Below are 25,162 nucleotides of genomic sequence, written 5' to 3'. Positions count from 1 at the left end.
ATTAACTCTGGATTTAGTTTTCCCATCATGGTCCTGGATCTTCACTTATGAGATAATTGAGAGCATCTCTTATGATGAAAGCACTTTAGATAAGTATATGTTTACTTATTGCACTGTTCTAAGCTCTTTACCAACATCATCTGCTTTAACCCTCACGGCACCCCTGGATAGTAGGCTCCAGTTATTGGCCTTTTATACTTGAGAGGAGTGAGGCTTTCAGAAGCAGTACTGTTTTGCCTTAGGAGTCCTGAATGCTGGATATGCATTTGCATGGTACTAACTTTGGCTTTTCAGATTTGTAAGTTTTCATCTCTGGCTCAGATGGTAAAGAATCTGCCTGCAAAGTGGGAGACCTGGGTTCGATCTCTGGGTCAGAAAGATTCCCTGGAGAGGGGAATGGCAATCAACCCCAGTATTCTTGCCTGAAGAGTTCCATGAACAGAGGAGCCTGGCAAGCTATAGCCCATGGTGTTGCAGAGCCCGACATGACTGAGCTGCTGACACTCCCACTGTTGCTTTTTGCACATATCAAATTATTTCGATCTTCCGAACTACACTGTGAAGTATTAGGAATTTCATATATTGCCAACTTTTTAATAATACGGGTAATTCAGTTACTTTTAGATTTGCCATATCAATGCTGTTTTTCTTCATCGGTCATTAAAAAACACCTTTCTCTCACCTACTCCGTGCAATGGAGTGAAAAGATGATTCTGTCAGCAGTGAAAGTAACATTGAAAGTGAAAAGAAAGTGCAAGATCATTATTCCAGGCCCTGTTGCAAGGATCTCACACGTGTAGAGCACTTACTGCAATGCCAGGCACATGGTGAACACTGAATGACGATAAAATAACTCGTTAGTAGCCTGTTTACATGCATTATCTCATTTCATCTTTATAAGCATCTTGCTGTTATAGATACTATAATATATCATGCTTACTTTTATAAGTAAAAAGCATAACTTTTCAAATCCAGTAAATGTTCAGTAACCACTCTTTGCAGAGTTTTATTAATAAATACTGTATGCTAGTAAGACACAGTCTTTACCTATGAAGGAAACAAAGTCGTAAATTGCTATAAAAATAAAAGGTGGGTTTAATATAATGAGTGTAATAACAGAACTACTAACAAACAAGCCAGTGGGGCCTAGTCACAATTAATCAGATGGGTCAGGATGAAATGGACCTTTCATCAGTCCAGAAAATAAGCAGTGTGGTGGTCTAGACTCAGAACAATGAGAACAAAGCACAGCAGGCTAGGAGCTTGGGATGTGGGTATGGGACAGCGAGCAATCCCGCTGAGCAGGAGTGTCAGGCAGTTATAAAAATAGATATTTTTTTATTGAGCAGTGACTAAGCCAGGAACTGTGAAGCAATTTACATGAATTATTTTAATTAATCCTTAGAATCCTTTGATGTAGATGCTGTTATTCTTGCTTTGCTGACAAGAGTACTGAGGCACAAAGAGCGTGAAGGACCCCCCAGATCACAGTTAGGATATGCTTAAATCCAAGCATTCAGACTCCAGAGTCTGCTTTCTTACCCAGTACACTCTACACCCCATCTTCCCATTCTCTCCCCTTGAGTAGGAGAAGAAACTGGAAATATGGCTCCAGGTTTTATTGCTACCAGCTGCAGAGCCTAATATTAAGTATAACATGCAAAACCCAAGATCAGAATAGAACTTAAAAATAAAGTAAAATTGCCAGTCTGCAGTAGAGAAAATTGGAAGACCTGTTTTCATTAGGAAATGTCAAGTTTCATGTTCATAGTAGTGATTTTATCTAAATCAATATCTCCACTGTTTTTCTAGATACTTATTAAAAATATAAAGAATGAAAACATTTATTGGATTCTCTGTTCTTTAAAATGTTGCCCTTCAAATTATTGAAGTTAAAGGGGTAAAGTAATCATATCTAATTAGGTCTGCAATATACATCTCAAGAATAGATATAAGGAAAAAAGCAATCTTTATTTGATAATGAATAGTGCTGTTCTTTTGATTTAGGGAATAAATGAAATTTTTTGCTGACTTAGCCTGTTCATTGCCCTGGTGCATTATTTTATTGATGATAAATGAGTTTGACCAGCCACTTTCCTCTTTGATTCAGGCATCTGGAGTTAAAGAATGAACCGCAGGGAAAACAACATTGTCTATGAATGAAGCTTTGGCAAAACAATCAACACTCCTGAAATTTTGATCTTCTTCTAGATTATGATATCAGTTAATACATGTGTAAAGTTCAGAAGGCCACCAGATGGGTTCCATATGTACATTATCAGGAAGAAATATACGTGACAGTCATCAGATCAGGGAAAGAAGCCCGTGGCATTGGTCTCTTTCTCTTGTCTGCACACAAGTAATGATTACTCTGCATGGGCTCATCCATGCTATTTGCCTGGCTGAGGCTGGGGTGGGTGACTGAATGGAGTCCTTTCCAAGGTAAGGTTTATGATTAATATGACTGAAAGCAGTAGTGTTTGGAAGATGTTTGGCTTAGTAGGACTGTAGTTTATAGTGAAGGATCTCAGCATGGCTAAGACCTGCAGTAAGGACTCTTTGGTTCACAATCCAAAAAGACTGAGGAAGTGATTGTAGATATTTCAGTCTTCCTGATTTTAAACTGAATTGTGCTTTAAATTCAGCTTTAAAATAAAAAGCTAGTTTCGCTATTAATAATACCTTCACATGGGCCAAAAATCAAAGTGTTTACATTGAAGGGTCCCATTTCTACCCTGTTCCTATCTCTCAGCTCTCTTCTCCCCTCTAGTTTCCACTGTTATAGTCTCTTATGTATTCTGATGTTTCTTTATACAGATACACCAAAAATGCAGATGTAGTCTTATTTCCCTTTTTCTTACACAAAATATAACATGCTATACACATTTCCATTTTCACTTAGTAATATATTTTGAAGCTCTTTCTATGTCAGTACACAGGAAGTTTTCCCATTGTTTTTATAGCTGCATAATATTCTGTTTAGTTGCTGTACCAAAGTTTATCTAACCAGTTTCTCTATTAATAGACATTGAGATGGATTCCAGTCTTACTGTTACAAACAGTGCTGCAATGAAGAGCCTATTCCTATATAATTGAAATTCATCTTAATATCAAATCAATACAAGTACATAAATCATCAATTTAATAGCAGTATGAACCTTTCTATTTTTGTGAGAACTTGTACAAAACATTATTATAGAATATTTATATAGAATGTGTGTATTGAATATTTCCTTTATATGTGTATAGAATACAAAATGTGTGTCTAGAATATTTCCTTTACATTATGCCAAAGATAAAAATAGAATCTGTGTACATGTATATAAATAATTTTGACAGCATTTCAGACAGATTTTTAAAAAAATGATTTTCCTACCCAGTATCCATATGTCGTTTTTTAAAGCAGTTTGATTTTTGTTAGTAAATTCCAATGAGGATAAAGTTTCTAACTAGCATTTTTTTCACTCCCAACACTGAATTTTTCTAGTCTCTTTGTCATTCTTTTGGAGGACAGTACAGTGATAAATCTTTAGAAAAGTAGTTAAAACAGTTATCATGTTTATGAAGAACAAACCAAAGTAAATGCTGTCAATATGAATCGTGAGGATTTGAAAAATGAGCAAGGTCTTCATATCTAATGGCAGAATAACTTGTCTCAGATCAGTCTACCCACTGCGAATAATCAGTGCTTTTAAAAAATAGGTTTAGACTTTTGCTTCTAGAAGCATGGAATAGATGCATTTGCTAAGTATGGCCACTGTATGTAAAGCAAACGTGAAAGGTGAAAAGAAGGATGCAGACCAGCTGGGGATCTTGGGATGAGAAAAGCCATAATGGCCACAAACAATAAAAACTGAAATAAGAGGAACTTCTTCAACTGGATTAAAAAACAAAATACACCTATAAGACCCCTGCAGCGTACATCATAGTTGATTAAAGAGTTAATGGTAAAGACAAAGATGTATACAGCCACCATTGCTATTCAGCTTGGTGCTAGAAGGTCTAGTCAGTACAATAAGGCGAGAAGAGGAAGGCACGTAGATAAAGGAAAGGGAAATGTGAACGTGTGCCTATGTCAGATAACGTGATAGTGTGTGTACAAAACCCCAGGAAATCTGCCGAAACTTGTTAGAACTGCAGGCTGTGTCCAGCATGGTTGTATGATTCAGCATCAACTCACAAACATCAATTGGATCTCTTTTGATGAACATGGGGAAACAGAAAATAAAATACAGTACCATGTATCGCCCTTCAATAAAAAATGAAATAGAGAAACCGAAAACAGCCCCACACAAATAGATCCAACTGATTTTTGACAAAGGTATAAAAATATTCAGTGGAGGAAAGTCAGGCTTTTCAAACAAAGGTGCTGAAACAATTACATAGACAAAATAATGAACTTGACCTACGTCACACATTATACAGAAATTTATTTAAATGAATCATAGGTTGAAATGTAGAACTTTAAAAATCTGTGACAAAAACATAGAAGAAAATCTGTGACCTAAGGGTTAGTGAAGAGTTCTTACATATCGTATCAAAATCTTGGTCTAGAAAAGAAATAACTGAAAAATTTGGGTTCAACAAAATTAAATCATTTTGCAGCACATTTTTCCTGGGGCATTTGCTGATTTGTAAGAGGCTTGGGGCTAAAGTGTGGCCAAAGTACAGATTAAAAGTTAGGTGGCTACTGTTTAGAGTTTTCATTGATTTCATGGGACCTGCAGAAATAAAATACAGAGGTCAAGGATCACTGGAGAACTTGGATTTGCTTTTAAAAAAATCAGATTGAAATTCTAGAACTGGAGGGGGAAAAAAGAAAACCCCAGAAGTTAAAAATCTCAGCAAATGTTTTACAGAGCACATTAGATACAACAGAAGAGAAAAATGATGAAGTTACCGGAAAATGTTTAATTGAATAATGTAGACAAGAAAACATGAGAAATACAGAAAAGTGCCTAAAAGACATGTGGGCCATAGTGAACACATACGTGTAATGGAATTCCCAGAAAAGAGGAAGAGAAATTAAAGCAGTATTTGGAGACATAATCGATGTCTGAAGAAATACCCCTAGAGAAGTTTCCAAAACTGATGAAACACACACAAGTTAAGACAGAGTCAAGAACTCTGCCTATGGTAAGCAGGGTAGATACAAAGAAAGTCAGATATAGGTCCATTGTAGTAAAAATTGCTGAAATTAAAAAGAGAACAATCTAAAAATAGCCAGAGGAAAAAGTACATTCAAAGAAGAATATAAGACAATTGGATTAAAATTAACCATTTCCTGAGCTGTAAAACATAAAAGGTAGAAGCCACATTTCTAGAAATGCTGAAAAAGAAGAATTCTCACTAGGAATTTTATCTAGCAAAAATACTCATTAAAAATGTAGACGGACAAATTTACAGTTGGAAAAAAATAGAACAGTGATTGTCTGAGGCAGTGATTGTCGGTTGATACAGGCATATACAGCAGTTGGGAACCAGGGGGCTTGGGGTGAAAGAAATATTCTGTATTTTGATTGAGTGCGGGTTTGTTAGAAATCATTAAACCGTATGCCTCAAACATGCAGTTTACTGTCCAGAAATTATATGACTTGAAAATAGAGGCAGATCTCTATTTCCAGCCAAGATTAAAAGAGAAGAACTAGATTACTTTTCCATCCGAAACAACTTTTAAAAACTAGGCAAACCAATGAAACAGTGGTTTTTATGATGTTGGAGTCAGGCAACAAAAGACAATGGGAACCAAATGAATAGTAAAAATCACACCAGCTTTCAGCCTGAGTTCCCAGGCTGCACAGCCAGGAGGGGCCACCCAGTCGAAGCCCAGAGGTCTCCCTGAGTGAAGACTGAGATGTGAGTCCAGGGAGATAAGGATTTGCTGAGCTGGATACTGGTGCTTTACTCGGCCAGTCATGTCCGACACTTTGTGACCCCATGGACTGTAGCCTGCCAGGCTCCTCTGTCCATGGGGATTCTCCAGGCAAGAATACTGGAGTGGGTTGCCATGCCCTCCTCCAGGGTATCTTCCCGACCCAGGGATCAAACCCAGGTCTCCCACATTGCAGACGGTTTCTTTACCATCTGAGCCACCAGAGTAAATGTGAGTATTTGAGGAAAGTATTTGCAGCCAGGGTAGGAACCACCCTAGGATTGAGCGAGGCAAATCCTCAGACCTCTGCCTAGCTGAGAACAGTGTCTGCTCTCAACAGGTAGTCTGGAAAACCTCATAGTTCCCATGGCATTGGGTAAAGTCTTAGAATGACTTTGCCTCAATAATGGGACAGGATTATTCTCAAATTAAACAGTACTCTGATAAGACCTATGCGTTTAAAAGAAAAACTGAAAGGATCAGATTATTTCCAATTAACTGTCCCAGAGCAAAGCTCAAACACCCCTCAAGGGTTCATGGCCCACACTTTGAGAACTGCTAGATGATGAGACACCTCATAGTAAAAGTTTTAAATCCCCAGATTAAAGCAGACAATTTAAAAAGGTTTTGTAAGAAAGGAGGAAGTGGGGTTTTTCTCACCATCTGTGCCGTCCCCAGTGCTGCCTTCTGGGGGTGATGTCAGGAAGAAGAGGCGAAAGTACAGAACCTAAGGAGTCCCTGAGAACTTGGTTATTCAAACCTGTTTCTATTGATGGAGGGCCCTGACGATATCATGCATCTTTCCAGGAACTCAGGGCTGTATAAGCCAGATTGTGCTGTGCCTGCTTCTATGATTCTGTGTTAAAGTGCCTATTTTATGAGAAGGAGAGCAATCCTGAGTACTGTTGCTCCCAGCTGTGGGAGTCCATATCACTTTTCGTGGCTGTTGAAAGACACTTTCATCTCAAACAGAACCTTGGTCCTGTTGGATTGACCATAATCGCTTTTTACAATACAAACACTTGTTGAGAGTCCAAACACTTCCCTCGATGCTCCATGTAAACCGTTGATACGGAGTTGATACTGCAAGCATGGAACTGTAGAGCATGACTCCATGAATATCCAAAAGCAAAATCCTAAACAGTTGGATAAACCCAGCCTGTTTCCAAGATGGCTTCTGGCATCATCATAACTATTCTAATCACTGCAGGAAAGTATTATCTATTCATAGATGTGTTTGTGTCTCAAAAAAAATCCTGTTTTATATAACATCATAACAATTCAAACCCTTGCCAAACCATAGCTCTGACTCCATTTCCAGTTGCTCTTTCTCTTGAAATGTTCGTTATTAGGCCCCAAATTAGGATAAAATTTTAACTTCCCATTAAAATTTACTGATATAAAGGTCAGAGTAGGATATACTGTGGAGAAGGCAATGGCACCCCACTCCAGTACTCTTGCCTGGGAAATCCCATGGACGGAGGAGCCTGGTGGGCTGCAGTCCATGGGGTCGCTAAGAGTCGGACACAACTGAGCGACTTCACTTTCACTTTCCACTTTCATGCATTGGAGAAGGAAATGGCAACCCACTCCAGTGTTCTTGCCTGGAGAATCCCAGGGACGGGGGAGCCTGGTGGGCTGCCGTCTATGGGGTCACACAGAGTCGGACACAACTGACGCGACTTAGCAGCAGCAGCAGCATACTTATGTAACTCCTCCTTTACAACTACTCATGTTCTGGGCAGGGAACAAGGTTGCTAACTAAGGATTCCCAGAACCTGAGTTCAGAGAATGACACCTACCTTGATTCCATTGCAGCAGAAACCAAGGATACAGTCATAGTATCACCTTCAAGGATGGAGCACTGACATTCGGCACCATTTCAAACTGGAGGAAATTTGACATTCTAACAAATTTCCAAATCCTCTTAAAGGAGCTTTCCTTTGACAACAAGCAAATACCAGTCTGTTCTGTCTGCGGGTGGAGTCACCGGGATGTGAGAAACCCGCCTGAAGAAGGCAGCACACTGTCCCATTGTGCTTGCCTTCTGCTCCTTGCAGTGGTTTGGGGGAAGTGTCCTTGCTTATCTTCTCTCCAAAATGAGCTCTTTTGTATTTATAAATAAGTGAGTCCTTTTGAATGTTGCACAGTGAAATCCTAGACCTTTATCTAAGAAGTTTAAAAAGCCACCCACAAATCCAGGGTCACTGAGATGCTTTCCACTGAACAAGGTGACTTTTGTTTTACATTGTTGCATGAGAAGGCTGATCTGGGAGGCACAGAGCCAAATAGCAAATAACTCCAAGCTCCTTCCTTTCTCCAGATTGCTTCCTTTCTTTGGTAGCTCTCCCTGCAGGGAGACAGTAAGGAGCTGGCTGTGTTAAGGACTTCTTTTGTAACAGACAGAGAGCCTACTGCTACTTTTTTATTTGTTGAGACCTAATGGGATACTCAGCTTAATTTGAAAGCCAAGATGAAGGCTCCACCTGTGGGAGTTCCCCTCTGTTAGTCACATTCAGACCTTTGAAGGAGCCCAACTGCCAGTGGCATGTGGCAGGTTTTACTCTTATCTTCTTTTTTTTTTTTTTTTTTTTAACTGCATATGGCATACAAAAAAGATGAACTAAATCCTAAAAGTGTTTCTGTTAATAATTAAAATGAAGCAGCGATAATACAAGGTTGTATGCTATTTTTAAAAAATTCCAACATCGGTAGACACAGTTACTTGAAAGTTTCAGATGTGGAACTTTGCCCTGCACTCACTGGAGTAGGCAGAGGAGAGTTAATTCTGCACAATTACAGAACTCCTAAGCAGCTCTCCTGTCCACGGGTCATGTAAAAGCTGCTGAACCTTCCTTGTCATCTAGTTAGTGAGAAGAGGCTAAAGCAAGCAGGAGTTCCCTGATAAGGTTTTCTAGTTAACCAGCATTCTGAACCATTTGATTGAGAAAGTTGAAAAGAATTGTTTAGGTTCTCAGTCCTTTGTGTAAAACAATAGGAGCAGATACATTTCAAAATTCAGAAAGGCCCAGATTTAGAAGGGTAATAAAAGGCATGCACTTAGAGCGAGTTCCAGCGGAATCTGGGGCAGCACCCCACCATCAAACACATTAATATTTCCAAAGATATGAATATTCACAGAAAGGAATAAATTAGAAGCATTCCCTGTCAGCTCATAGGAAGTTTTGCCGCCAAATATGTTTGCTTAAGTTTGGTTTATACCTTTCGACTGTGGAGTTGCAAATACGGAGCTGTGGACATGTGTTGGAGTGACAGAAATACAGCAAAACAAGCCTGATTCAATTCTGGTTATGTTGAATAGAGCCAAATCACAGGGTTGACAGTTTATGGTCTTGTGTGTCTCTAACTGTTCTCTTTTCTGAACTTCTCTTTGCTTATTGGTCATATGGGGTAATATTTGCAGGCTTTTGTGAGGAAAGCTAATGTAATTTAATCACTAAACAGTGATTGGCAGATAGTGGCTATTCAATAAACGTTAGCTATTAAAATTTTGCTCTCCCCCCTTTTATGAGATAAAAACTTATTGATAACAGTTGTTGCAGTGCTAGTCTGTAAATAGGCTTCACGAATATGAATTGCCCTGATTTCAATGGAGAATTAAATGTCTAAATTTTAATATAAAAATTCATTTCTTAAATGACTAATACAACTTTAAAATTTGTTTATAGGATGGCTAAACCTTTCAATGATGAATAAATGTTTTGATTAATGTTATATTTAAATTTCTTGAATGCTTTGTTTTAATTGTGATTTGCCATATGAGGCCCCTTATAAATTTTCTATCTAGAGACTCATCGTTTAGAAAAATAATTTGAAAAGTACCGTGTTGATGATGCTCATGCCGTCACAAAGGTATAACCAAGGTTTATAACTTAGTGTATTGGAAAAATGGCCTTGGGAGATAAGTCTTTTCCAATTTTACCTCCCAAAATTTTAAAAGAACTTTAATGGGCTTTTAGTGCAAAACAGTTTAAAGTGTATTTTGTAAAAAAAATAAACCCACAGACATAGAAAAGAAACTTGGTTGTTTATTTACCAAAGTTTGTTTGGTAAACTTATGGTTACCAAAGAAGGAAGCAGAGGAGGGATAAATGTAGGAGTTTGGGATTAACATATCCCGAGTACCATATAAAATAGATAACCAATGAGGACCTACGGTATGGCACAGTGAACTCAATGTTTTGTAATAACCTATAGGGGAAAGGAACCTAAAAAAGTATCTGTGTGCGTAATTGAATCACTTTGCTATACACATGAAACTAACACAGTGTTGTAAAACGAGGTTGTTTTTTCCAAGGCATCTTTTGTAAAGTAGACCTTTACTTTTAAATTCATAAGGCCTCCTTTTTTTAGAAGGGGAAGAACAGAAGCAGAAGGATTTCAAGAGAAGAAAGAGGTTAGCTACTTGATGGGCATATGCCCTACAGGACTTACTAGCATTGAAGTGGGCAGAGTGGATCTGCATGTATTTATATGCATTGTATCGCCTGCCTTCACAGCTGAACTATCAGCAGAAAGTAGGCATCATGTACTGCAAAGCTGGACAGAGCACGGAAGAAGAGATGTACAACAATGAATCAGCCGGCCCAGCCTTTGAGGAATTCCTCCAGCTGTTGGGAGAACGTGTTCGGCTCAAAGGATTTGAGAAGTATCGTGCGCAGCTGGACACCAAAAGTAAGAAATACTTATACCCTCCTACCAGGCTTGTTGTCCTCCTGCTGTGTTGATGTTCGCCTGCTAAGTTACCCTTAAAACAACACTGCCACTACGTGTAGAATACCGCTGGTGATGGGGGAGAGGAAGCCAGTCTCGGAACATGTGGCTTTAAGACAATTGAAGACCATAATCAAAGCATTTAGGATTGGAGTGTAAAAAAAAAGTAGTGTTATCAGAAGTGTGGGAGGTAGGAAGCAATGGATGGAGATCGTGCAGATTTCCTCCTGGATAGTGTTACATATGCTTCACTGTATTTAGCTGAACGTTAGAGTGACTAAAAACTCCTGCAACTTACCAACCATCTGATTGTAAGCCCCAGAAGTCTTGACTTTCATTAACTCATTTCATAATCCTTGTCCATATCTGTGTAGTCAGCCATTGTAGGGTTTTCTTAATCACTTTCATATTTTACTGTCTTGAGATATTTTTGTTCATTTTCTGTTTTTACTGTTCATAGTCTAACTTAATCGCCAAGCAAACAGGCTTCTTAGCGTTGGTATTACTTTGGTTCATGAAATGTGTTGATTAAAATCACACTGGTGCAGCAGTCTGTTTATCTACAGCTCGTGAACATAGAGGTTTGTCCATTCCCTTTTCCCAGGTGGTTAATAAAAGAGTTAGGTTCTCAAGTATCTAGAGTATGTTGACTTCTGCTGTGTGTCTGTGTGGAAGCAAATTTTAAATTTTATCTCAATATCCATCCATAGACACCTGTGACCTGTTTTTCTTTGAGAGGGTCTTTGGATTAGCACGTCTGTATTGCAGTCTATAGTAATCACTCTGATTTTCTGTACAGGAAATTAAATAAGGAGTCAAGTCATGAAAACAGAAAAGCATTCATAAACTCCACTGCAGGGAAGAATTTCCTGTTGCCATGGTTTTGCTGTTGCCAACTTGGAAACGACATGCAAGAGAGCCTATGAAAAACCATAAATAGCCTAGACTCTTAAATATTATTTTAATGTTCCATACTCTGCTTGCGACTGCAGAAAATATTAAATCTCAGTATGCCCTTAAATTCTTTTTATCAACGTATTCTGACATTTACTCTGTAATTCATTCACATTGTCCCAGTTTGTTGTGTTATGTAAATTATAATTACCGCAAAGGGCTATTAAAAGGGTCTGGGAAGAAAATGTAATAAGAGCCTTGATTCTATCAATGAATGGTCAGAATCGGAGTTGGTAAGATTATTTATCATTTCCTGGTCCTTCACTATCACTATGATTTTGCTCAAACTCATGTCCATTGAGTCCATTTATTTGTGTATTTACACGTTCCTAGCCATCTCTTGATGAAAGGACAACATGAGAAATGCAGATAGCAGGGCCATTCTTAAGCAATGTGGCATCATGTAAGGCAGTGGAATAAGCAGAATAAGCACTTTGCACATTTTGCCCCAATATTCCAATAAGTGCAAAGACCTTGATTAGTAAACTGCCTCTGGTGGCACATTTTACAGTTACGCAATACATTAGTCAAGGACAGGTGCCTTCTCACTGAGTTACTCTCCTTTATGGCTCCTTGTAACCTTCTGAGGCATAGCTCCTGAAAAGGAGGGTTCACAGGTTCCTTTTCTGTGCTTTCAGAGGCTCATTTCCTGAAGTCACTGAAAAGTAGGAAAGTGTTTCCACTCTAAAGCTTGAAGAAGACAGTATGCATATTTCTCTCTCTTACTCCCAGCTGAGAAGGACTATTAGCATCATCACTTAAAGGGGTATTAAACAATAATAGACCAAAAGACATAGGGATCAACCAGCCCTTGCAAACCCCAGCAGCCTTCTGCTGGCCATGACACACTCAGAGATGAGACTGTTTGGTGTGCTGTGAGATGATCTTACCACCTCTTACCTAATCTTAAATTGTGTTAAACTCTTTCAATATAATGCTTAAAAAGAGAAGACGCTTTCCAGAACATGTGTTCCTAAAGGATCGCTCCCTCTCTGTGTGACAGTGTAGCTGTCACTTGGATCTGTGGATTTGTAGTCTTAATCAAATTCAAACATTATTTGCCAAGCTCATTTTATTTTTCTGCACCTCATCTTCTGAATCTCCAATTAGACATATATTAAGTCACTTACCGGTTGTGATTTAATTTGTAACATTTCCCCCTTCCCTGCCCCCCATGCTTATATTTGGGAAATTCCTGTTAATATTTTCAAGTTCACTGTGTTTTCTTTTCTTCTACCGTCTCTTAATCTGCTGTTAGTCAATCTAATGACATTTTTATTTCAGATGCTGTGATTTTCAAGTCCAGAAGTTGCATTTGGGTTTTCTCTTTTTTCTTTTCTTTTCTCCATCCCCCTCCCCCCACCTCCGCCGCTTTTTTTTTTTTTCATGAGTAATCTTATATTTTCCATATTCTTCTCATTAGGTTCATGTCCTTTAAAGCCTTGAATGTATTTATAATAGCTGTTTCAAACTATTTGCATGCTAGTTCCATCATCTCTGTCATTTGGGGTCTCCTTTTAACAGTTTCTCATGCTTTTTAGTTAATTTTATTTCTTCATATGTCTGGTTATTTTTGATTGGATACTGGACATTGTGAATGTTTGATCATTGAGGATCTGGATTTTGTCCTCTTCTTTAAACAGTGTTGTTTTATTATTGGTAGGCAATTAAGTTAGTTACAGAACAGTTTGATCTTTATGAATTTGTTCTTATGCTTTTTTAAAGCATAGTTTTTTAAAAAAAGAGTAGTTTTTGTTGTTGTTGTTCAGTCACTAAGTTGTGTCTGACTCTTGAGAACACACCAGGCTTCCTGGTCCTTCACTATCTCCTGGAGTTTGCTCAAACTCATGTTCATTGAGTGAGATACGTCCTCCAACCATCTCATCCTCTACCACCCCCTTCTCCTTTTGTCGTCATCTTTCTTGGCATCAGGGTCTTTTCCAGTCAGTCAGCTCTTCACATCAGGTGAGAAGTGAATATTCAGGCTCTTTAGTTCCTCTTCACTTTCTGCCATTAGAGTGGTATCGTGTGCATATCTGAGATTGTTGATATTTCTCCCAGTAGTCTTGACTCCAGTTCGTGAGTAGTCTATACTCTGGCTAATTTACTGCTCTTACTAAGGCATGACTTTTCTTGCGTCTGAATACCAGCATATTCAGCCAAGTATCTCTACTATGGCTAGTCAGAACTTCAGTGTCTTCCAGCCCTGTGTGAACTGTGAGAATTGTTTGGCTGACAATTCTCTGGTAGTTATTTCCCCAATAGTTTCTCTTTTCTTTCTTTTTTTGAAATTGAGGTATAATTGACATACAACATTATATTGGTTTCGGGTGTACAACATAATGACTCAAGTGTTTTTGTATATTCCAAAATGGTCATCATAATAAGTCTAGTTATGTATCACCATACCTATTTTTTTTTTCTTGTGATGAAAACTTTTAAGATCTACTCTCTTAGCAACTTTCAGCTATTCTGTATAGTGTTATTAACTACAGCCAGCATGATGCACCCTGATGTTTTTTCTTTCCCTGGCTTTTGGAACCGCGCTCTGTGCTTGTGCAGCTTAATATTCAGTCCAAGACTCAAGGGGATCCCTGTGCAGATATCTGAGCCTCTTTCACTGTGTAGTTTCCTCCTCTTCAGTATTGTGCCCAGCAAATATCAGCCACAACTAAGCCTTCCAGACCTCCAGCATACTTTGGCTTCTCTCTTCAAATCCCTACTCTGTGTGATTGTTTTGAAAGTACCTTCGGGTAGAAAGCTGGGTAGGATCATAAGGCTCATCTCCTTTGATACTTCTTCCTCCAAGATCACTATCCAGTGCTGCCTATTGTAAGATGTCTTGAGGGGAAAAAAGTTGTTTCAGATATTTTGTTTATTTTTCTATTTATTTACAATAGGAGAGCAGGTCCTATACCAAGTGCTGTCATGGCCAGAAGCAAAGTCCTAGATACTTTCTATATGTCATCTCAGTGCATCTCCACAAACTCTGCTGGATTCCAGTCATCCCCCTTTTACAGACTAGGCTTCTTCAGATTAACTAGGGTACCCAAGGTTAAGTATTAAGGGGGGAGACCATATCCTAGTGTTATGGTTAATGATGTATTCAGAGAAAGCATAAATGTAGAATTAAGTACAGTGAAGCCCAGAGCTGTGCTTTGCGGCTGTGTCATCCCCTCTCTTGAGCCCTTGGGCTAAAATTACTCAAGCGATCTAATGAGATAGCTCCACTTGTCATTATTCAGAGTTTAGTGCTTTGGAGAAAGAAAGAGGCTTGGGAAAGGAAGGTTTGGTTAAACTGTTGAACCATTTCTTCTTCTTCCCAATTTTCTGTACAGAGTCCCAATTTCCCATTTCATAACTAAGGACTTCCAGCAAACAAGCTACAGTTGTGTCAGGGGTTGGAACAGTTCTGCAGTGAAAAATCTTTCCAGAGTGAATTTTTTTCTCCTTTTTTGTTTCCTTATTTGGATGGCATAACCTCTAGATAATTGCCATCCCCTCCCACTACAGTAAGTACAAAAATAAGCTTCCCACCAAGCAGTTTGTTATTTGAAAGCTGGAGACCACCCTCATTTTAAGTTGTGTGTGTGGATTATTATTTGGGAAATTATTTCCTGAATAAGGTGCGTTTGTCAAGTCAGCATGCAGGAAACTTAGAAACTCTTGAAAAGCATTCCTTCAGAGCTCTGCCTTGAATCATTTGCCACAGTTTTTAGAGAATTCATGTTGCTTCCCCCATTTTTCAGCAGTGTTATAATGATCACTGAGTTTCAGGGTCTTAGAATAGATGTAAGACTTTTCATGAAGAAAATAAATCCTGTATTTCGGATATTTAACCTTTGATAAATAAAAGAATAAAACCAGCATTATTTAAACGCTTTGCACATTTAAAGGACCGTGTGGAGTTGTAGAGACTGATGAATGAAGAAAAGTTTTTTCACCTTCTTAACTTTGAACTGTATTATAGTATCAGGTTTTTCTCTCGAGTGTTTCTGAGATGCAGTTGGCCAAGAAATTGAAATGCTCTGTTTAAGGCAGCTATACTTTTTATTTCAACTGCATAAAATTCTAAATTCCAATCAGCATGTTTCTTAAGCATCTTTTATGGGCTACTATCATGGACATTGTTTCACTCAATCCTCACAACAGTGAGAATGTTGAGGGGCAGAGAAGTAAAGTGACTTGTCTCTGATTATTTAGCAAATGATGCTGGCTGCTGCTGCTACTGCTAAGTCGCTTCAGTTGTGTCCGACTCTGTGCGACCCCATAGACGGCAGCCCACCAGATTTCCCCCGCCCCTGGGATTCTCCAGGCAAGAATAATGGAGTGGGTTGCCATTTCCTTCTCCAATGCATGAAAGTGAAAAGTGAAAGTGAAGTCGCTCAGTCGTGCCCGACTCTTAGCGACCCCATGGACTGCAGCCTCCCAGGCTCCTCTGTCCATGGATTTTTCCAGGCAAGAGTACTGGAGTAGGGTGCCATTGCCTTCTCCAGTGATGCTGGAGACGTTGGAATTCAGATCGTCTTACTTCCAAGTTGGAATCCAGATAATTGCAGGTATTTTGCAAAGTGCTCTGTGTGTAGAAAACGGACTGATTCCTTCAGTACGCACCCCACATCATTGCTTATCCTTTTCTCACAGTGTGTTAGTGGTTTTAAGAAGCCTTCGATTCCAGGCATGTACACACGCACTTTCCTTGAATTAACACAGTGTGAATTCTCCTGTCACGGCAAAGGGTGGTGTTACAGACTGTTCCCATCCTCAGTGAAGCCACCTCCTGATGATGGTTAAAGATGCACTGAAGAAAATCCAAGTAAATATGGTAGATGCCAGAGCAGATGGGATTCTTGCTTTTCCAAATACTTCGTTAGTGAGTAGATGCAGTAGTACTGAAGGGCAGATGCGTGTCTCATCTTAAATGCATGCCAGTGTTCCAGGTGTCAACACTTGTTCCCGACTGTGCTCCTTCCAAGCATTGACCTCTGCATCCCCAAACCCTGAGGCAATCTCGCGTACTAGGGAGAGCTGGAGTCTTTAAATGGATGGTCCTTAGCAGCCAGCTGATGATTATTCTATTGGTATTTCAAACTATGGATGATAATCCGTCCCACTACCTGTCTGGGATTTCGTCTTGTGCATTTTATGTGTTCTACAATGGTGAGGACCTTCACAAACTGAACTTAAGCTTTCTTCATTCTGTTGACTTTCTTAGCCTGCCTGCGTTTAGTTCATGAGATTGATTTTCTCCTTGTAGTCGTAAATATTTTAAAACTAGGAACTTGCACAAAATCAAATTCCTTAGGCTTGTTTTCCTTTATCTAGCTTTTCTCAACTCAAACAAATCTGTTGGTGACCAGGAAGTGATTATGTAAAAGTCGAATTACTTTTTCCTGACTCAGATTTGTACACATCCACCTTTATCATCCAAGTTTTATCCCCCTTAAAGCAAAAGACTTTCACCAAGAGAAGTCAAGAATGAATATGACATTAACCGTATCTGAAACTGCTTCTACAAACTTATTAACCTATACATACCATCTTTAAATAGAAGTGCCTATTGTAAGATAGTCTCACTTATCTACACCTTTTCAAAGCAGCTGAAAGGAATATTCTTATCATTCCTCAATTACTCAGTGCCTTCTTATCATCTAGTTTGAATATTAGAAATTTTACTTTCTATGACTTAGTGTAGAGGGCTGACCTTATTAGCGGATACACACCACCCACTAGTAGTATACTTTGGAGGCCAATCACGTGATTATCAAGATGACCTATAAGATGCCTGAATTTATTTTTTAACTTTTAAAGCTCCATACACATATGAAGGAGCGTTATCTTCTTTTTATCCCTCTTCTATAAGCATATTTTCCCTTTAGAAATTACTCAGTACATATTCTTTTCAACCAGAGGAAAAAAGATTTTTGTCGCAATGATCATCTTCTGTGATTTTCTTTCCTTTTCATTCTGTTTAATTCCAATGCCTTATTCTTCAGAGAATATAACAAACCTTCATTTTCCATTTTCTCCGATAAAGTTTAGCAATGCTGTTGTATACATAGTAATTTCAGGATTTTGGAATTCCTTTCTTCTCAGAGAAGAAAATTTCATTGTTTTGACCCCAGTTTCATCACTAAGAGTTTTAAAACGGCTTCCAAACTGTTTAAAATTATCAGCAAGGCTGGCATTTTCAAAGGTCCCCAGAAGAAGACTGGTCATATAGCATCTGTTGTATAAAATGCAGCAAGCGTAGAAGAGAGAGAAAGGACAATAAATATAAAACAAATTATCTTCAGGGTCATCTTCACTCTTCTTTCATGACAGTAATGCCTTTAGAATTAGAAAGACATATAAAACAAAATGTAATAAAAAATCTTTTTTAGTTCATTAATTTTGCTTAAAATTGACTTGAGACACACATAAGTACTCATCAGGTTGACACATTGACTTGAAAGTTGTAAAATGTGCCTATCAGTTCTGGAGCTATTTATATCAAGAGTCTTTAACAGTGGATACCTTCTTCATACTCAAGACCTGTCTTAAGTTGGTCAGTGATTTATTGTAGTGAATTTGTAGTTTTTTGTGGTAGTGATCATTAACATTTACAAGATATATTTCTTGGGGAGTTACATTTTGGTGCTTGTTTTTGCAGTTTTTCAAAAGTAATCCTTGCTTTATTCTACATTTATCTTGATTTTAAAACTGTTGGCATTTTATGCCCTCTTCAAAATTAAGATCCTCTAAGAAGCTCAAGGTTGAAACTCAGGGCTCTAGAATATCTTAGCAAATCTCTGCAAACTGCTGTTATGGTCTATTCTTGGAACAGTGCCTAAGGGCGGTACAGCTACTGCGTTAAAGTCCCCTAAGGGTATTTATTAAAATAGATCATTCTGCCCAGCCCCACACCTACAGAGCAGTGTTTCTGGGCATGGGGGATGGGAAGCTGCCTTTTAAGCAGCACCCCAGGTGACTCCAGGTACACTCCAGTTTGAGAAGTGCTGCTTTATGGGACATGCCAGAGGCTTTGACTTGCTGCGTCATTCTCTAAAATGCTCCTCAACAATGTGGTTGATGGAGGATTGAGTTTCCCCAGAATGAATGCACTTCCGTTCATTTTGCCTGTTAAGTCCAGGTGCTTTATGGCTAAAGAGACTTCCCTTTAACTGGACAGTTAGTAGTTCTCTTTGGTTTCCAAGTGTTTACAGATGCATTGATTTGACAAAAGTCAAGGAGGTCAAGGTTGTTTTTTTTTTTTTTTTATAAGGAAAGTGAGCGCAGACACACGCAGTCTTAAACTATTAGACCTCGCTATAATACCTTTGTTACTCAGTGTTACAATCTTGTTAAGTTTCCATCTATTTGTTAAGAGCAAAACAATGGTTCTCCTGCTTGAGTCAAAAGTATTGGAAAAGAGATCCTGAACTTGAAGTTTGTGGGCAGAATTCAGGGGTCTGTGAACTCGGGTGAGAAATAATTTTACATTTATTTTCACTGATCTCTAGTTGAAATTTAGCATTACCTTCAATTATGAATCTAGGCAACAAATCGCAGCAGTATAGGCTCCACCTGTGATTTGACTCAAGCTACTGCTTATGCACTTCACTAGGTCAAAATTATAGTATTTATTAGACCTACTGGTAAAACTTTTCACAGAAATCTTATGCTATTACATCATTTTAAAATTATTTTGATAGCAGTATTTTCTAATCCATTGATTTCTGTTGAAATTTATGTATTTTGTCTTTGTTGTTGTTGTTTAGTTGCTAAGTTGTGTCCAACTCTTTTGTGACCCTATTGACAGCAGACCACCAGGCTCCTCTGTCCATGGAGTTTTGCAGGCAAGAATATTGGGGTGTGTCGCCATTTCCTTTTCCAGGGAATCTTTCCCACCCAGGCATCGAACCCATGTCTGCTGCATTGGCAGACAGATTCTTTACCACTGAGCCCACCTGGGAAGCCCATATTTTATTATACCTATGCATTTACAAATATTTTTCTAAGAAGGAATCTATAGGCCTCACTAGACCGCCAAAGGGGGATCAGGTATAAAAGATGGGTAAAAACTCCTATACCAGATCTTCTTGTCTAGGATCTTTTCATCCTAAATCATTTTCTGTCCCCAGCCCCCTTTTGAGATGTCTCTCTTAAATGAGCTGTTTTTTCCTATTCTTAGAATTGTCTCTCTCTTTCTTTTTTTTTAACTGTAGCTGACTCCACTGGAACCCATTCTCTGTACACAACATACAAAGACTATGAGATCATGTTCCATGTTTCTACCATGCTGCCGTACACACCTAACAACAAGCAACAGGTAAGAGATCCTTGTGTTTTCTGTGTTTTTTTCACCCTTGTTTCATTTCCCCCAGAAGCCAAAGTGGCAAGTTTGTAAAATCTTAAACCAGAATTTAATGTTGCACCTGTCACGGCAGCAGGAAGCTTTGTACTTTGTGTGGAAGTAATAGCAAATGAGCTGAAAACAAATGAAGAGACGCAAATTCTAGGTTAACAGCCAGCTGGATGGCTTTGTGATTTAATCATTAGCTTTTCACCCAGGAGGATTGAGATTTTCCTGAAATCTGAAAAGAACAAGTTGAAGTCATGGTGATTAGATGACTCTGCAGGGTTACAGAGAACACATATGAGTAGGTGAAGTTTCATCTCAAGAGGCCAGTGTACAAGGCAGGAAAGTACTGATGTTTCATTTCGGATTTCAAAGGAGGTTTCCTCTACTTACTTGGAGAAAAATTCAAAATAAGTGTCAATGGGATCTCAGAGAAATGGTTTTTGTTTTTCTTTTTTTTAAACATATCCTTCAGGGAACAGCATAAGTAACAATTGCATTTGTGTACCTCATATAAAGATTTCTTTTGAAAAGATCTAAAAGTCTATTACTAAAATGTGGTCAGTGAGATGATAAAATGTGAAAACTAAGAAATGGCAGATGGTTACAGAGCAAGGTGGAAACTGGCAATATAGTTTTAAAGAGTATGTGGTGGTAGTTGGTTTTAAAAATGTTTTAAAACAAATGATACCAAATTGAAACTTAAAAGACCCAGAGAACTAATAGACTCTACTTTCAATAGCTCTTATAAACACAGCAGTCTTAAATCACTTCTGACCTTCAAACGGACATAGATTTTGTTATTGTCGATTGTTGTACTAACAGAACACAGGCCAGCTGCAGAATGAATCACATCCTCTTTCACGGAATTTAACAAAACAGGGATCAAATCTAACACGTCGTCACTTGAATTTGATTACATCACACATGTCAATAACAAAATCTTACCTCTCTTGATTCCCAAAGTAATCAAGAGTAGTTTGAAACAAAGCAGTGAGTCAGCTATAAGTCTGAAATAAACCTATTTTAAGATAAATTCCCTGATCTGGAGTCTGTTGACTATTTTATGCACATTCCAAATTCTAGATTTCTTAGAGGAAAATACCATGCTAAGAAAAATATACTAAACTCACTCTGACCAGACAGTAGAGAGATTTTAAAAACTTTAGCAAATGGTCTTTAAAGGGAAGATGGAGAAATGTCTATTTAGTTCTTTGGCCCATTTTTTTGATTGGGTCGTTTATTTTTCTGGAGTTGAGCTGTAGGAGTTGCTTGTATATTTTTGAGATTAGTTGTTTGTCAGTTGCTTCATTTGCTATTATTTTCTCCCATTCTGAAGGCTGTCTTTTCACCTTGCTAATAGTTTCCTTTGATGTGCAGAAGCTTTTAAGGTTAATTAGGTCCCATTTGTTTATTTTTGATTTTATTTCCAATATTCTGGGAGGTGGGTCATAGAGGATCCTGCTGTGATGTATGTCAGAGAGGACATACAGATGGCTAACAAACACACGAAAAGATGCTCAACATCACTCATTATCAGAGAAATGCAAATCAAAACCACTATGAGGTACCATTTCACACCAGTCAGAATGGCTGCGATCCAAAAGTCTACAAATAATAAATGCTGGAGAGGGTGTGGAGAAAAGGGAACCCTCTTACACTCTTGGTGGGAATGCAAACTAGTACAGCCACTATGGAGAACAGTGTGGAGATTCCTTAAAAAACTGGAAATAGAACTGCCTTATGATCCAGCAATCCCACTGCTGGGCATACACACTGAGGAAACCAGAAGGGAAAGAGACACGTGTACCCCAATGTTCATCGCAGCACTGTTTATAATAGCCAGGACATGGAAGCAACCTAGATGTCCATCAGCAGATGAATGGATAAGAAAGCAGTGGTACATATACACAATGGAGTATTACTCAGCCATTAAAAAGAATACATTTGAATCAGTTCTAATGAGGTGGATGAAACTGGAGCCTATATATACAGTGAAGTAAGCCAGAAGGAAAAACATAAATACAGTATACTAATGCATATATATGGAATTTAGAAAGATGGTAACAATAACCCTGTATGCGAGACAGCAAAAGAGACACTGATGTATAGAACAGTCTTATGGACTCTGTGGGAGAGGGAGAGGGTGGGAAGATTTGGGAGAATGGCATTGAAACATGTAAAATATCATGTAAGAAACGAGTTGCCAGTCCAGGTTTGATGCGATACTGGATGCTTGGGGCTAGTGCACTGGGATGACCCAGAGGGATGGTATGGGGAGGGAGGAGGAGGAGGGTTCAGGATGGGGAACACATGTATACCTGTGGCGGATTCATTTTGATATTTGGCAAAACTAATACAATTATGTAAAGTTTAAAAATAAAATAAAATAAAAAATAAATAAACCTAAAAAAAAAAAAAAAAAAAGGGAAGATGAAGCCTTATTTTACCTGATTACTCAATGGAGAAGGGCTTCCTAAGTGGCTCAGTGGTAAAGAATCCACCTCCCAGTGCAGGAGATGCAAGTTCCATCCCTGGGTCAGGAAGATCCCCTGGAAAAGGAACCTAGCACTCCAATATTCTTGTCTGGAAAATCTCATGGACAGAGGAGCCTGGAGGGCTACAGTCCATGGGGTCACAGAGTCGGACACAACAGGGACTAACCAACCTTCAGCAGAGAAAAGTAACATGGGGAGGAGGAGTAAAACATTCAGTAACAAGATTCAGTTGTTTATATCCAGCTAAATAAGTTAAAGTGCTAAGCTGAGTTAGTTGGCATTTAAGTGGACAGCTAGTCTAAATGATTTAATTTGGGGTCCAATCAAAGCAAAAGAATTATGATCCTGAATCAGAATGAAAGAAATAATCGGTATTCTGCATATTAAGAAATTTTAATTCTCTAGTTAAAGAATTTATTGTAGTCTACATAGATTACATTATGGTTAGAAAAACCAGAAAGAATGTGTCTTAAAATCTTTTTGCAGGTATTGATTTATAAACACTGTCTTTTTTTTCATTATATATATTGCAAGATGGATAGATGGATTTATTTCTGTGTGGGTCGTTTAGTAAGTAAGATAACATATCAAGCCATATTTTGAAGGAAGGATGACAATGCATCAAAAAGCAATGACATCCATGCAGGAATGACATATACATAGTTAGATTGTATTTGAGTTGATGTGTTCAAGATCCTGAATAGATTAATAATCTTTGATAACGGGTATATTTTATTTAGCAGTCAGTAGGGAATAGCCTTTATTTAGGTCACATCTGATAATATAGCATGTTTAGAAATGAAGTAAACAGCCTCATTAAAAGATAATTTGTAATGCTTTAAAATTCCTAAGGTTAAAAGTACATTTCACAAACTTCCTAACTCCCAATTCTCAACCCTAATCTAATGCTGTTGTTTCTCCAGTATTGGCCGACAGCCAATATTTGATCATTGATTTTACTGGTATGTAATCTGTATAAGTTAAAGTCATTGGAGAAATTTTTCTTTAAGATTTATAAATATAAGTTTATCTCTAATGAATAGTTTATGTAAAGGCCGTGTTTAGTTGTTCTCCTCCTGGTAGGAGCCTCCGTGTAATATATATGAGTAATACAAATTTTGTTCAGTTTTTCTTCACATGATTGAGCTAACCTGCTTAAGGACCCCTCCCAGAGAGGCACTGACCTGAGATGATTCATTCGGAGGGTCTGAAATTGAAAGCCACCTTCCCTGAACACCTTTTAATGTGAAACAGAAGGTGGTCTTAAGCAGCATTCACTGTAATTAAAGCAGTTATTTAAACCTGAAATTTAACCTGCTATAAAACTGTTAGAACATTCTGGAATATTATTAATTTCTGCATCCTCAGCGTGTGCCACAAAAAGTATTATCAGAAAACATCTTAGCCCCGTTTCTTTAAATGAAGCTAATTGAATCAGAACATAAATTGTGTTGTAATTACTTCAGCGATTCTCATCTTTAAAAAAATTCTTCCCCGTGGCAAGTTTCTTTCTTACACAAAAGTGGAACAAAACTGTTGTTATGGAAACTGAGGATTTGGAGACGCTAGGACTTGGTGTAATATGCTAGAGATTGGTTAGATCTATTTGAATGGACTATGTATTTTATGCAAATTTCTCAATATTCATTTCTCTAGTCTTCCTTGGAGGAGATGATAAGACACATGCTAAAATATTGACAGTAACTGTGTGGATTTCCTCACCTAATATGCACTAATTAATAATGAATGTTTTAAATACAATTACATAAGGGAATCAAAGAGGAAAAAGCAGAGCGTCATCATTTATGTTGTTTGCTTATGTTTTCTTTTAGCTCCTACGGAAGCGGCACATTGGAAATGATATTGTAACAATTGTTTTCCAAGAGCCAGGAGCACAGCCATTCAGCCCGAAAAACATCCGATCCCACTTTCAGCATGTTTTCGTCATTGTCAGGGTTCACAACCCCTGCACTGACAGCGTCTGTTACAGGTAATGGCTCCAGAGGTGGCTGGATGGGCGTTGGCGGGCGGTCACATCGAAGGCCCCCTCCAGCTCTTCTTTCGGAAGTGGCAATGGGAAGTCTATCGCTATTTATTTCTGCCTTTAAACTGTGCATGCGGATGGCCAAATTCACAGGATGACGTAACCTGGTGGCACTGACATTCCCTAGACATGTTGGTTAGACACCTGCTGTTTCCATTCGCACCTCCTCCTTAGGTGGTATCCTTCATCCACACCATCTGGTCACCAGCTAATTACTCATACTGCTAATTATATTTTGCTTTTGCCATGGCAGAAGCAGAGAAGAATGATCATAATAAGTAGGGAATAGTGAAAGTGAAAGTCGCTCAGTCATGTCCAACTCTTTGCAACCCCATGGACTGTGGACTATACAGTCCATGGAATTCTCCAGGCCAGAATACTGGAGTAGGTAGCCTCTCCCTTCTCCAGGGTGTCTTCCCAACCCAGGGATCGAACCCAGGTTCTATCTGCCTCCCACTTTGCAGGCAGATTGTTTACCAGCTAAGCCACAAGGGAAACCAAATGAGTAGGGAAGAGAAGTTTAATTTTTTTTTAATTATATTTTAAAAATCCCAAACCTTTGCTTCAGGCTGATTTGATTCACTGTAACATTTCTGATCAGTCGTAGAGGCTTTGTTAAGTGTTTGGTGGAATTGTTTCCATGTCCCTCATTGATGTAGTCTCATGAGTTACAGAATTCAAGATCCACCTGCAGTGGCCTCTGCAGGAATCCTGGAGGG

At 38.5% G+C, this 25,162-nt stretch overlaps 1 protein-coding gene across 15 annotated transcripts in view; it reads left to right on the top strand.

Moving 5' to 3' along the window:
- Positions 1-25,162, top strand: part of SIPA1L1 (signal induced proliferation associated 1 like 1) — a 385,127-nt gene that overhangs the window by 278,362 nt on the left and 81,603 nt on the right. For all 15 annotated transcript variants that reach the window (XM_070377614.1, XM_070377620.1, XM_070377612.1 and 12 more), the window contains 3 exons: positions 10,393-10,567; positions 19,768-19,871; positions 24,232-24,389. In XM_070377614.1, the coding sequence (XP_070233715.1) occupies positions 10,393-10,567; positions 19,768-19,871; positions 24,232-24,389 (437 nt within the window). The remainder of the gene's footprint in view (positions 1-10,392; positions 10,568-19,767; positions 19,872-24,231; positions 24,390-25,162) is intronic.

This window comes from Bos mutus, chromosome 10, assembly GCF_027580195.1.
Source record: "Bos mutus isolate GX-2022 chromosome 10, NWIPB_WYAK_1.1, whole genome shotgun sequence".
NCBI lineage: Eukaryota > Metazoa > Chordata > Mammalia > Artiodactyla > Bovidae > Bos > Bos mutus.
The sequence above is the reverse complement of the archived record's forward strand: the minus strand, read 5'-3'. Positions and strand labels throughout refer to the sequence as shown.